The 14,510-nt window shown below is 35.1% G+C and overlaps 1 protein-coding gene across 1 annotated transcript; it reads right to left on the minus strand.

The window, feature by feature from the left end:
* Positions 1-330: 330 nt before the first annotated feature.
* On the minus strand, positions 331-7,219 carry LOC149813242 (LIM domain-containing protein WLIM2b-like). The gene is made up of 5 exons (XM_089991858.1): positions 6,616-7,219; positions 5,295-5,394; positions 4,365-4,393; positions 4,138-4,227; positions 331-852 (listed from the first exon to the last, which is right to left on the minus strand). The coding sequence occupies exons 1-5, from the start codon at positions 6,748-6,750 to the stop codon at positions 562-564; spliced, it is 645 nt and encodes a 214-aa protein (XP_089847984.1). The 5' UTR covers positions 6,751-7,219; the 3' UTR covers positions 331-561.
* Positions 7,220-14,510: the final 7,291 nt, after the last annotated feature.

Raw genomic sequence — 14,510 nt, forward strand, 5'->3', positions numbered from 1 at the left:
AGCTCTGAAGCTGATGACCATCCATTTCAACATTTCTCGAGATGGACACCACCCATCTTGAGAAATGCCAAGATGGGCAAATGGATGGTCATCAGCTGCAGAGCTGCACGCTAAGCATGCAGCATCGCTGCATAAAAATGACCTCTATTTACTTGAGTTGATCCCATCTTGGCATTTCTCCAGATGGGTGTGGTGTCCATCTCGAGAAATGTTGAAATGGATGGTCATCAGCTGCAGAGCTGAACGCTAAGCATGAGGCACCGCTGCATAAAAAAAAACTCTACGGACTTAAGTTGATTTTGTGGTTCCTCGATGAATGAATCAATTGACGAAAAAAAAGAGGATTTTTTTTATTTTGTCTTCTTTTGGATAATTTGACATCATGGTCTTAACAAAAAATCCTTGCCCTTGTAGTGCAAATTGATAATGGAGTTGATCCATAATTGGGAGCAAGACCAAATGGGTGGGCTTGAATTCCTCCAACATCAAGTTAAAAATTTAAAAGAATCAAAACATTGTGTCCAATAGAAAAGATAAAGTGATGGAATGCTACAAGGCAGCCTACGACTCGTCTGTTGCCCCATCTGAGGGCTGCGCCGGTGCCTGCTCCGTTGCTTGCTCAGCAGTCAGTGACTGCTCCATTGATTGCTCAGAAGTTTGTGATGCACTGCGCTTCAAGGATGCCGACTTTGTGAGGTGGCTGTAGCTTCCCTTCTCCTTGAACAACTGAGCAAAATGGTGCTTGCAGTACAAGATGCCGTCCAGAGCTGCATATGATGAGAGTGTGATAGCACAACCACCATGGAAACACTTGAAGCATTGCTTATGATAAGATTGCCCCTCCACCGTCACCTGTTTACTTAAGTTGGAATTAGAGAAGGCGAAAACTGTGTGCACGCACCCGAAAACACATACCATCCACGACCACATGTAAAAAGCTGGTAACTGATCAAATGGTAATATCAACTATGCAACTTGGTACTGCACCCAACTGCCTGGAGCTCAGTTTGGTCAACATACAGCATAATTTGGAGTCTAAGAATGGTCAGGAGGAATTAACCAACCTCTAATAGAAATACATACATTCATGAAAATGCTACTAACCACTCTTCTATTGGTAAGTTCCTTAAAACTGAAAAGAACGGAGTAAGAAAGAGTGATTCTGAGGGCTTCACTGAAAAAAAAAACAGATATAGATGAAACATGGGATTTGTCAAATTCTTGAAAAAATCACTGTAGAATATGGCAATAGCCTGTCAGACACTTCAGGATTTTACTACTGATATAAAAAAGGAATAACATTGAGATCCCTGCACAAGTGCAAACTGCAAAGCATACTGTAGTTTTATGCAAAAATGATGTCATACACCTATATGGCACTAATCATTTGTACACATAGTGCTTGCCCGACACATTTAGCCTATTTAAGTGTCATGAAGAGCATCAAAGGTGCCAGTCTAGAAGAGAAACCTAAGCCTAATAATGGCTTTTACAGCGAGAAATGGCATCATGTGAGCAAGAGTTAGGTAACTCTCCCTGTGACGGAGAATTCCATGCCATCAGAGGCACTAACTCAGCCAAGAGTAAGTTTCTTTGATTTTCTGTTCTTGAATGCAGCTGTCATGGAAAGTGGGAGTCGTTTTTGCAGGAATACACATTCCTACTTAAGCATAAGTCTGGAACACATGGACTCGCAGAAGAAACTATGCTTTTATAGTTTTGCTAGGCATGGAGTTTAATTCTTGTTAACAAGGACCACATGATCTTCTCCCTATTTTGTCTTGGGGAAATTTGGATGCAAGAGTTTCTCAATATTATTGCAGGTATTTGAAAGTCTCATGACAGTATTCTAGTATTTAATGAAATTTCATGATTTTAGCAACATATTCTCAGACTACATAAAATATATGTATGTTAGTAGTAGTCTAGTATTTAATGAAAGCTTCACGATTTTAGAAACATACTCCCAGACTATGTCACATAGGTGTGGGTGCAGATGTGGGTACGCGTGCGGATGTGGTGATGCAGCACTTTAAAAAAACTTGGGTGCGGGGCTGCAGGGAGGATATATATATATAATTTTTAACAGTTTTAAGTTAACACTACGTGTATTTGTGTGCATTTATGCATTTATATATATAATATAGATAAAAATGGACTTGATTAGGGTTAACTGAATCTACTTTTGGATAGAAATGGACCTCAGTGTGGTTGACTTCACCTAACACAAAGGAAGCTGTGTCCAAGTGTCGCACCCGCCTGGGTGCGGGTGCGGTGCCATGTTAGAAGAGTCCGTGTGACATAGCTCCCAGACTATGTACATGGGTGCTTCTGAAGGGTGGTGTACCCATGTCATACTAGTACTTCATGGGTATGGGTCAGACCAGTTTTGTATCTGACCTGATCAAAATCCAGCCTGTTACTAGTTCATCCATCCATTTTTAAGGTGCATAAAAGGTTGTTTTAATCCATTCTTGCATGGTGTTTGATATATACGTACATATTTTTATCAAAAAATGATTATATATATATGGGTGCTTCTATGGTGGTACCGTACCACCATAACTGGTATACACTTGATTTACATAGATCTATGCTTCAAATGCAAAATCTAACCTTTGGATCATGTTTAACATGTTCTATTGACTATTTCCATGCATTAAATTGACTAAAATATGATGTTTTATACCATTTCTACACCACCCTTATTTTCATGAATTGTGAGCAATTAATTGTCATGGTCTAAAAAATATGACCTTATGATGTATTAAACATGATAAAACCTTCTAACATAGTAAATAAAGTTCTAAACACATTTGTATGGTTAGATCTATCATTTGGTGGCTAGATCATTACTAACAAGAGTGTGTACCGCCATATGGTATCATGGTACAAAACCACCTTATATTTTCCCTATATATATACCATTACCCATCATTTATATGATTCCATTCATGCCCTACATAACGACACAAGTTCCCGTTCCTACCTACGTAACAGCTCCCAGACATCAAAAAGGAAACAAGTTAATTTTCAAATATTATTCCCTCTCTCAAAATACAGAGATTTTCTATGAAACAAATTTCACTTCCCAGGAAAGTCCAAAGGAGGGTTGAATATGTAGGTCACACTGAATAAAATCTTAACAAGGACATTTTAAAGGAAAACTATTAGAGAGAATAAGAAATCACTCTTCTTAATAAATAATAAACACACATATATGATGGAGAGAAGATCCAGTAATTGGACCGACTATCTCTCAAGGTGCTTGGGCACCCAAAACACAACATGGATCCCCTGCCTGTCCTTGCCACGTGTTTTGCATTAATGGCATCTTTAATCAAAATTGCTAAACACACCAGCAATTTGTCATTTTTGCTTCGTAAAAATTGCCTGATAGTTCAATGTTTTTCAGAAGAAAATTGCTATCATGTATAGCACTGTAGAAAATTGCTTTTGTGTGTAGAAAATTTTCAAGATCACTGGTATGTTTAGCCATTTTTGCAAAAGATGCTGGTAACACAAAATGTGGAGCACAGGCAGGCAGGGGGATGGATGTTGTGTTTTGGGTGAACAAGTGCCTTACACAGGTACTTGGTCTGATTACTAGATCCCCTCTCCATATAATGACAACGTCGATTGTCTACTTTGATTTTGCATATTCATGCAATAAACAACTGGAATAGAAATTGCACAATTCTGTATGTGTTAATGATCTTGTGACAGACATTTAACTGCATTGTTGTTGACTGCTACAAAAGCTCTGTGGAGAATAGGGAGCTAACACAATTCGTAATTCTATATCCAGTTGTTAGAACTATTGTATACATTCAGCAGATATTGAAATTCTAAAGCTGACATGGGAATCAGGTAGAACTTTTACTGGACAAGGCCCAAACTACAAACAGATAAACTCAGGGCAGTTAGGTTTCATTCTTGCAAGTCTTCATGTATATTTGAGGGAACTTAATGAAACTAGAAATCCTAATGCACAATTGGTCAGAGGCAGAAGAGAAACTAGTCCTCACTGAAATGAAGACTATAATTTCTACAGAAAATTGAATATAGAATGTGCTCTAGATGTAAAATATAGCAATAAAACCAAAATTTCAAAGTAGAGCACATTCAGAAACCAACCTTCTCCAGGGGATACACTGTCTTGTTACATGCAGCACACTTGTCTTGTGTACCAGAGAACATGGTGGATATTCTGCTGGGAGTTCTAGACTGCAATTCCAATATCCAAAGTGAAAGTGTCAAACAAAAGAGGATGTACCCATAAAATTGAGGGCCTGCTTATAAAACTTGGCTTCAAACTAGAAAGCACTAATGGATGAAAAAACAACAGTTCTGATATGAATTACCAGTTCTTGCTTTTCTGCAGGCTTTGGAGCTGAAAAATAGAAGCACAAATGAAAGCATTCCAACATAATGTGGACAAAAGCATAGAAGTGAGAATGCAAACAGGAAAACATGCACTACACTCTAGAGCACTGTACTCTCAAGCTAAATCTCATAGACGCGAGTTTTATTTAACCAAATTGACCCAACATGCATTCAGCATGATCCATTTACAAGGGGATACACTTTTGATTGGATAGTTTTGATGTAAAAACATGATTTTCTCAATCGTAAAATTTTTATACATTGTGGACCGTTGAATTTTGAAGCCTTTAGAAAATCTGCAAATATGAACAGATCAGATGATCTAAAGTATTTTTTTGACTAAAAAACCATATAGATCATATCCCTAGGGCTTGATCCACACAAAAAAAATCAAGAAAATGTAATGGAACAGGCATTTTCTACTAGAAGGTAGGGTACACTCGAGGAAAGCCTATATATATTGTTTGTATGTATAAACAACTTAGCAAGCTCTTGTTTTTCTTTTGTTTTTAAAGATCTATCTGACCCCATGGATATGATCTACAAGATCCATTTAGGGGGGGATTGACACTTGCATCAACAGATTCCGACATTGGAGCAGGTTTTTCAGGTGATTGAAAAATAAACATTCCTAAATGAATCAAATCTCCCCAACTCAAAAAATGTGTTTTTTAATAGAAGAAACATGATCCAAGGGCCGTTTCCCACTAAATCGAGCATGTTGAACACATTTATGGCATCAGATTGGGTCAAAAGTAAAACAACTTGCATCATCACATTCCAAGTAGATTGTACATATAAATGATATGTAACCCATATATATATATATATATATATATATATATGTGTGTGTGTGTGTGTGTGTGTGTGTGTGTGTGTGTGTGTGTGTACATATATATTTATCTTACGCAAATTGAAGCTCTTGTTGAAACTGCCTGTCTCCTTGAAAAGCTGTTCAAAATGAGGCTTGCAGTAAAGGACACCTTCCAATGAAGAGTAGTTGCTCATCTAAACACAAAGAAAAATATCAATCCAAAGTCAAATCGTGGTGTCGATAAGAACAAAAGCAGATTAGGATTTTGATAATTTCAGACTTCAAGAAAAAAAATAAGGATAAATGAGGACAAAACAACATTAAGGATGCCACTGGGTTATGTTTTGTGCACTTTAGTGAAAAGGTATAGAGAAACACAAAAGAAACTAGTCTTCCAATGTCTAATGATCAAAAGTTTAACCAAAGGACTTGTTACCAGGAGCTGAACTAAACGCAAACAAGAGGTATTACTATTACCCACTAGGTGAGATAGTTTCACCATAACACTGTCATAGATCAGCTCTAATCATGGTAGGTTAACATCTCCCTTCATAGTGATGGGCACTTTCTCATACAACCAGGCCAGAGATGTAAAGGGTTCCGGTTGAGTCGGATATGGCCAATACCATATCCGACCAATTGGATATTGGCCAATACCATATCCGACCAATTAGATATTGGCCAATTGGAGTCGGAAACGGATTCAAATTCGGATGGAAAAGAGCCCATACCATATCCAAGTTTTTACATGTAATCTATACGGATATCCGTCAAATCTGAATATATGGCAGATTCAGTAAAGAAATTCAAAACAGTATTTGAACTCGATCATAATTGGATATTGTTTCCGCTTACCAAATCCACTTAAACGTAGTAAAATTTGGTCAGTTATTGGATAAAATTGGATCCCTTGATATCCCTAAACAGGTCATTCAGATGCTTAGCCATTAATGGAAAGCCTCATTTTGACAGTACATCTCTCCTTGCTGCATTATGTCATGTGCTTGTGATTACCATTACAAATATAACAGCTGTAAATATTTCTGGAAAAGAAAACAGACAGCCATTGTAAATTCATATATGCGCCTCTTACTGAATAAAAAGGATAATTCTAGACCAGAGTTAGCCAAACTCCTTTTAAAAACCCATCTTTCCAATAAACCTTTGAAAAACCAAGCAAGATATGTCCCTCTGCCGGTCTCATGGGCAATGTAGACCGGATCCATTTACCAAGAACAGTGATTCCATGGTGACTAATGCTAGTTATGTGGAGACCAACCATCCAGAAATTACAAAACAACATTGAAAGTTGTATACACATGGCTAACAATCCAAAAATTCACGCCACAAAAGAAAGAAGAAAAACAAAAAAAAAATAAAAAAGGATGAAAGACAGGAAAAAAAGAGGCATATACCACCAAGGTGCCTTTGCAATGGCTGCATTTGAAGCAAGATTTGTGATACGGAACCCCGTCGGCCGACAGGAGGTCGACGACGTAAACCGTCTTGTTGCAGGCCTTGCATTTGTCCAGCGTCCCGGTGAAAGACATGGAGGGCGAGTCCCAGCAAAAGGGGGAGTGAGAGAGAGAATTGGGAGGTCCGGATCGAAATGGAAGCCGAGCAGGAATCCGCAAAGAAGAAACCCTCTCCCCCGAGGTCAGACGGGAAAACCTAAATTGTAAGATTCCACAGCCTCACGCCCTCTGGGACGAGAGGTGCAAACAGCCAAGAACCACCCCTAATTCCGGGGGCTCAACTCCGTGAAACCCTCGAAAGGGTCCTCAAAATAGCAGCAGCCCGCGTCCAAAGGCCACGGGGAATCCCCCAGTCCCTCCATACCCACCACGATTCCAGGTGGGTTATGATCGATCCAAGCCCTAGGAGAGAGCCCCATCGATCGAACGAGCAAGATGGGGGACGAGGGAGAGATGAGGATACGTACGAGAGGGAGTCGGGAGCGGGACGAATGGAGAGAGAGAGAGTTCAAGGCGAGGGAGCGAGTCTTGCGATGGCGGTTTTTCCGCGAGACGCTGAGAACTGAGAATATGGATCAGATCAGGTGATCTGTCAAAAACACAATTTTTTTGTTTTGTTTTGAAATCACCGCCGTCCATATACTCTTGATCTTTAATGCAAGCATGACATCAACACTTTAGTAGGCCCCACTGTTCGTACGTACAATACTATTTAATTTATCACGGCTCTAAATATGTAGCTGAGTATATTGAAGAGTTTGATCATCTTATATCACAAGCTCAGATTAAAGTAACCAAAGAAAAGTTGATTTTGAAGCATATTTTTATACTACTAGAAAACTCATCGCTTGCACGTTGAGTCTTGTTTTATCTCATATTTGACGTTGTTTTCATTGTCACAAACAAGTATTGCAACTTAGGCTTTAAAAAAAAATATCATAAGAAAAACTTTCTTTCCTTTACCTTTGCGGGGTTTTCATCCTTAAGCATTGCACTTTAGGTATATTTTATTTTACTTACGCTCCTCTCAAAAAATCACATAATCATTTGTGCATATATTTATCTTTATCTAATCAAAATTGTTGTCATTCACAAATTTATTTGCCTCGTAATACGAGTTTGACAATCTTTTCAACATGGACAATACCTCCTTCAACAAATCAACAAGCATGTTGAATGATTTGTTACTCCATGTAATAACTTAAAAATAAAAGTTAATTTTGTTAATTTTATACAACTTGGATATAAATTGCTTCGGGCATCATCCATTAAGTTTTAAAGGGGCTTGTATTCGCGATTATCATCTGGAGCTGGATCCAATATTGTTATCATAATAACATCATCCAACATTTCTTCGACCTGATCATGTACATCTGTCGTATCCTTGCTTTCATTATAATGTGCATGCACACTTCTACGTGGGTTTAGGTTACACTCACATGAGACTTAATATATTTTGGACTGAAACCATTTTATTATTGCAGTCCCGACATGAGCATCACATCCTACCAGCAAAATTAACATGAATACGTGACGCTTCAAGAAATCGATCAATTCCAAATGTATAAGATTCAAAACTTTTGTCATGAATGTGTATCCACGATTGATTTATATTCATAGACGGTGACTCTATATTCAACAAGAGAATCTTTGATAAGTGAGGTATATATATATATATATATATATATATATATATATATATATATATATATATATATATATATATATATATATATATATATATATATATATATATATATATATATATATATATAACATTAATATTCTAAGTAAAATTAAGCATTCATTATTCATAAATTCATGTTTAATAGTAATTAAAAAAAACTTAAAACCATAAAACCCTAATTAAACACTCATGTTGTTTGCAAGAATCCAAATCAATATCCTAAATCCTAAAAAAAACATGCATTTATGATAATTAAAAATCTCTTACTATTTTAATAAAAATTAAACATTAATTACATACCTAATGATAATAAAAAAATATAATAAACCCTGATCCCTATAAACATCATAAATTATGAATTTATGATAATTGATAAATAACCCTTAATATTCTAAGTAAAATCAAGCATTCATTATCCATGAATTCATATTTAATAGTAATTTGAAAAAACTTAAAAAAACCTAAATCCCTAAAACCTTAATTAAACACTCATGTTATTTGCAAGAACCTATATCAATACCCTCAATCTTTAAAAAATCATGCATTTATGCTAATTAAGAATCTCTTAATATTCTAATAAAAATCAAACATTCAGTACATGCCCAATGATAATAAAAAAAAACACAATAAACCCTAATTCCTACAAACATCATAATTTATGCATTTATGATAATTAATGAAAAAACCTTAATATTCTAAGTAAAATCAAGCATTCATTATTCATGAATTCATGTTTAATAGTAATTAGAAAAAACACAAAAACTAAAACTAAAACCATATCTCAACTTTTATGTTATAAAAAAAAATCAAACCTAAATCCTAACAAACATCATTCATAGATATGCTAATTAAAAAAATAAAACCCTAAAATTCTAACTAAAATCAAGCATTTAATCATGGAATCGTGTTTAATGTTGATTAAGAAAGAAAGAAAAAATACCTATAAAGGTGGTTCGATGGGTGAAGGGTTAGAGAGAGAGAGAGATTCAGGTGAGGGAGGGAGCAGACCGGAGGGAGGGGATGGCCGACAATGGCTGTGTGGAGGGTGGCCAAAATCCAACGTCGAGTTAAGATCGGTGATCCGATGAGTGGAGGGTTAGAGAGAGAGAGATCGCAAAGAGAGAGAAATATGAAAAGGGTTTGTTGAGCCCCTTTTATAAACTATAACGACGACATAACTATCGTCGTTATAGATTAAAACCCTATAACGGGGACACAACTGTCATCGTTATTGATTTATAACTGCGAAATCTTTTGGCCGTTAAATATAGTCGTAAAGTGTTTTAGTGGTAATATCTAATGGCCAGGTAATCTCACTGTTATTTATAAACTCTATAATACCGACATAATTGTCATCAAAACTCTATAATGGCAAGATGTGTGCAGGAGCAAGGCATTTCAGGGGATACCTATCTCGCCATTGTTGATAAGCTAATAACGGTGAGATTAATGGCCATAGTAGAGTAATAATTGTTGAGTCCCGATATGGTGAAAGACACAAGGGGGGGGGGGTGAATTGGGTTTTAAAACTATTTCGATTTTCACATAGATGGATATAAGTAAATCATGGAAAGTGATGCAGAAGCAAAAGAAATAAGCAAATAGATCGATGGATTAAATGAAAATACTCATTCTAATTTTTTAATAGTTGTAATTTGTTTCATCAAATCTAGGAGGTCGGATAGAGGAAGCGCCTTCTCCAAGATAAGTTCCTACGATGTTTGACATATGGATCTACTTCTTCGAATGGTAAAGTTCTTGAATAAAGAAGTGAAACTCTAATACCAATTGTTGAGTCCTGATATGGTGAACACACAAGAGGGGGAGTGAAATGGGTTTTAAAACTATTTCGTTTTTCACACAAACAGATATAAGTAAATCAAGGAAAGTGATGCAGAAGCAAAAGAAATAAGCAAACCATTACACAAGGTTTATAGAGGTTCAGCCAAACCCAACCTACGTCCTCTTAGCACTCTTGCCCAATCCACTATGCCCTTAGCTTCACAGTGATAGGAACCAAATCCCCTAGCTTCATGGTGCTAAAAACCAATAATGGTTTCACATCACTTGTAAAAGCCAACCATGAGCTCTACCGACTCACCATAACTCAACCCAAGAGTTATGAATACAAATTGTTGAATACAATTACTCTTTTACACCATATAAATATTAACACAATTATGTGCAAGGGTGAGTGAAACCCAATACAAAAAAGCCCAAAATAATTTCAACACTAAGCAAAGAAATTGATGAAAATCGCTTGTTGGAATGCTTTAGAACACTTGAGAGCTTTGATCTTGAAGAGCTTTATGATTTGATTTCTTTCTAGAAATTCAATAATATTGGAGTAATTCTTCCTCTTTAATAAATACTTGGGAATGACCTTGATCTATTGGGAGAGTCATTGAGCACACAAACCAAAAATTTCAAACGGACTTATGACTATTAGAATCACCCATTGCTCTTATATGTTGACATTTAACTTCATGGGTCAACAGTATATTCCCCGAGTGTTAACATGTCATCATCCAGGTCGACACTTCATTCATATTTTCAACTTCATTCAAAGCTCTTTTCTTCAGCAAATGCCGACATTCAAATCCAGGGTCGACATTTCACTTTTTTATTGCTGGAGGGGTTGACACTTGCTTCACAGATGATAAGTCATTCAAGAATATCAACATTTCTAGGGTCAACAATGAATTGAATACATTTCTTAGAGTTGACAACACCAAAAAAGATTTAATCAAATCATATGAAACAATATAAGCATATAAAAATTGATCTTTTAAAAGAAAAACATTTATTCATCAACATAGAATTCATATAAAGTAATAATATAGAGTAATATAATCCATTAACACCATAAATAGAATTCATAAGTAACATTTAAGCATGAGATGGAAAGAAAACATTCATTCATTACACAAACATCATGAGATATATCCAAAATGTACAGTCACTTAACACTTAGCTAGTCTAATTAGCCAAATCAGTGACTTGTAATGCATGATATTCACAAAATTGCTACATTGCACAACAATAACATTCTAAGACTTTTTCAAATCCTGAAGCTGAAGACCGATGCAGTACAAATTATCTCCCATTTTCTATTGAAATGCTCTTACTTCCTGTTGAAAAGCATCTTGCTGACTACTCATGTCAAATTTCTTAATCTTGATGAACTTGATATCTTCAGAGATAGCTTGTAAACAGTCAGTTCCAACTCCATGCTCCTGTGATCATCGCAAAAATTTTCCTCTCTTGATATTTCTCTCTCTTCTTTCTCTTTTCCTTTCCAACCTCTATTTCCTCCTTTTTGAAGGGAGAAAAATAAAAGACAGAAAGAAAGAGAGAAGAGAAAAGAAAAGAAAAGAAAAGAAGAGAAGATGAACTCTTTTGCGGGGTCTCACTTGACCTTAATTTGAAAATATTTGAGAAAATAACTCACCTCCGTTTTGAAATATTTGCGGGAAAACTGAGAAACGGGATTCGCTCATCGGTACGAGGTTCGACCGTTCCTGGCGCCTTTACCAGGGGTAATCGAACCAAGGGTCGAATTCATGCCTTTTGCTTTGCTAAGAAATTATCTAAGAATTTATTCTAAGATTAAATGCACAAAGAATCATGCTTCTGCAATGTAGGGATGTATGCTCTTTTTGAAAATGATTTAAAAATTTTCCCAAGTGTTTCTGAGATGAATCTAATAAGGGAGTGAAGAAATGGTTTCTAACTTAGAACTTAAGATTTAAAGTTTCTAAGTTTTTAGAATAATCAGAGTTTGGAAAGAATAAATCTGGATTTTGAAAGAGATGATTTTGAAGTTTGAGAAAAAAGTAGAAAGGAAATTTCAAAGTCATAAATGGACTTTGAACTAGAGTTTTGAATCAGAATAGAGATGAAATGGGATTGAATTCTGGCTTTGAAGTTTGAAATCAGAGGGAGATTTGGGAAATCTAAATAGAATTGAGAAATGAAATTGATTTGAAAGTTGGATTTCAAGATGGAATTTGAATCCAAAGTCTGGATTCTAAATAGAGTTGAGATTTGAAATTGAATTCTGGATTTAGAATCCGGAAATTGAAATCTAAAAAAAAAATGGAATTTGGATTTAAGAATTGGAATTGAGAATAGAAGTTAATTTGAAATCCGGAATTCAAGATGGAATTGGATTCTATATCCTAAATGGAATTGGATCTGAAGTCTAAGATCCAAAGTAGAATAGGATCCAAAATTTGAGATGGAACTTGGATCTGAAATCTGAGATCCAAAAAAATGGAATTGGATTCTGGATCCTAAATTGGGTTTTGGATCTGAATCTGAGATCCAAGATGGAGTTGGGTTCTGGATCCTAAAATGGATTTTGGATCCAAAATTTGAGATCCAAAGTGAAAGTTGAATTCTGGATCTAAAATAGATTTTGGATCTACAGCTTGAGATCCAATGATGGAATTGGGTTCTGGATCCTAGATGGGATTTTGGATCTGAAGTCTGAGATCCAAGGTGAAATTGGATTCTGGATCATATACTGGATTTTGGATCTGAAGTCTGAGATCCAAGGTGAAATTGGATTCTGGATCCTAAGATGGGTTTTGGATCTGAAATCTGAGATCCAAAGTGGAGATTGTTCTTGGAAATCAGAATCTAACTTTGGATTTGGGTTTTGAAAGTCCAAATGGGACTTCTGAAGATGGATCTGGGTTTTGAAAACCAAGATTGAATTTAAAACTTTAGGAGGGTTTAGATTTTTGAGACTCAGAATCAATCTCAAACTTTGTTCTTTGAATTTTTGAGATCAGAAGATGGATCAGAAACTTCAAAGTTAAATTGAACTTTGAATTTGAATTTTGAATTGATTTGGAAATCTGAAGTTTGAATACAAAATAAATCAAGTTTGAATTTAAACTTTGAATTTTGATTTCAAAGTCAAAATTTGGATTTTGAAAATGAGATAGAATTGATAAGTTGAAATAGAAATTGAAGAAGAGATATTCACAATCACTTGGATTTTAAAAAAGGAATTTTTGAAAATATGATGCAATTCTATCATAAATGATGAATGAATTTAAATAATTTTGAAATTGGATTTGAAAATCATATTTTATTCTTTAAATGAATATAAATAGGATTAATGATATAATACACTCCTGGCTATGGTCATTGAATGTATTATATAATAATCATATCTAAATTCAAACGAAGAATAAAATATATTTTGATGCTTTTATAGAATTTAAAATAAAATTAACTCTCAATATACCCTGACTATGGCCATTGGTATATATATTGAATCAATTTTAAATTAAATTCTGATAAAAGAGGAAAATATTTAAAGAAAATATGATGATTTTTGAAAGGGGTCCAGTGTGGATCCAGTGTTATTTTATAAAAGATAAAAATCCTAAGTTTTGTTTACATTCTGACTATGGCCATTGATGTAAATCATCAACTTAGAATTAATTACCTCTTACGAAATGGTTCACGTACCATTCGTATTGCCATTTGTGAGAATTTGAGAAATAAAGGCAAAATGCATGAAAACAAGCAATTCATGATATTTATGATGCTTATTCATTCTATCTAAAACAGGGAATGTAAATTCTCATTAAGGCCTAACTTATTACAAGGTTTGAATTTTGAAAATACAAATCTCAAATGATGATATTCTCCTCATATTTTCTGCAAAACAACTAAATAACATGAAAATAGAAGGGAAATGGCATGTATTACATGGATATCTAAAAAAAAAATGTTCATATACTAAGATATGAATGATGGAAAGATAGAAGATATGATATATACGCTTATACATACATATATATGCATGCATATGTCATATATATAGGTGTATATATACATATATATATATAGCTATATATGGCATGAAAGAGGAGGTGAGTCAAGGGGCTGCAGCCATAACAGGAAAAACCGTGACCATGCAATGGTCATTACTATATTTATGTAGGAGACCAAGTCAGTGCAAAGCATAGTTGTAAGTATATGAAAGGCTGCTTGAGAAAACATGGGAAATGGACATATACAGAGGGAATGACATGCAACAGGCAAAAAAAGTAATATATGTATGTATGCAAGGGGACTGATATGTAATTAGCATGCACTAAATGATACACAGGGAATATATGTGCAC

Source organism: Nuphar pumila, chromosome 16 (assembly GCF_984573655.1).
Source record: "Nuphar pumila chromosome 16, dmNupPumi1.hap1.1, whole genome shotgun sequence".
Lineage (NCBI taxonomy): Eukaryota > Viridiplantae > Streptophyta > Magnoliopsida > Nymphaeales > Nymphaeaceae > Nuphar > Nuphar pumila.

Bases quoted from the DNA above. Each gene is read 5' to 3' on its own strand.
- LOC149813242 (XM_089991858.1), bottom strand. From the start codon at position 6,750: ATGTCTTTCACCGGGACGCTGGACAAATGCAAGGCCTGCAACAAGACG. The intron at 4,228-4,364 runs GTAATTCATATC...TTGGAATTGCAG, and splicing joins CTGCAGAAAAGCAAGAACTG to TCTAGAACTCCCAGCAGAAT. The intron at 853-4,137 runs GTTGGTTTCTGA...TTAAGTAAACAG, and splicing joins CAGTGTATCCCCTGGAGAAG to GTGACGGTGGAGGGGCAATC.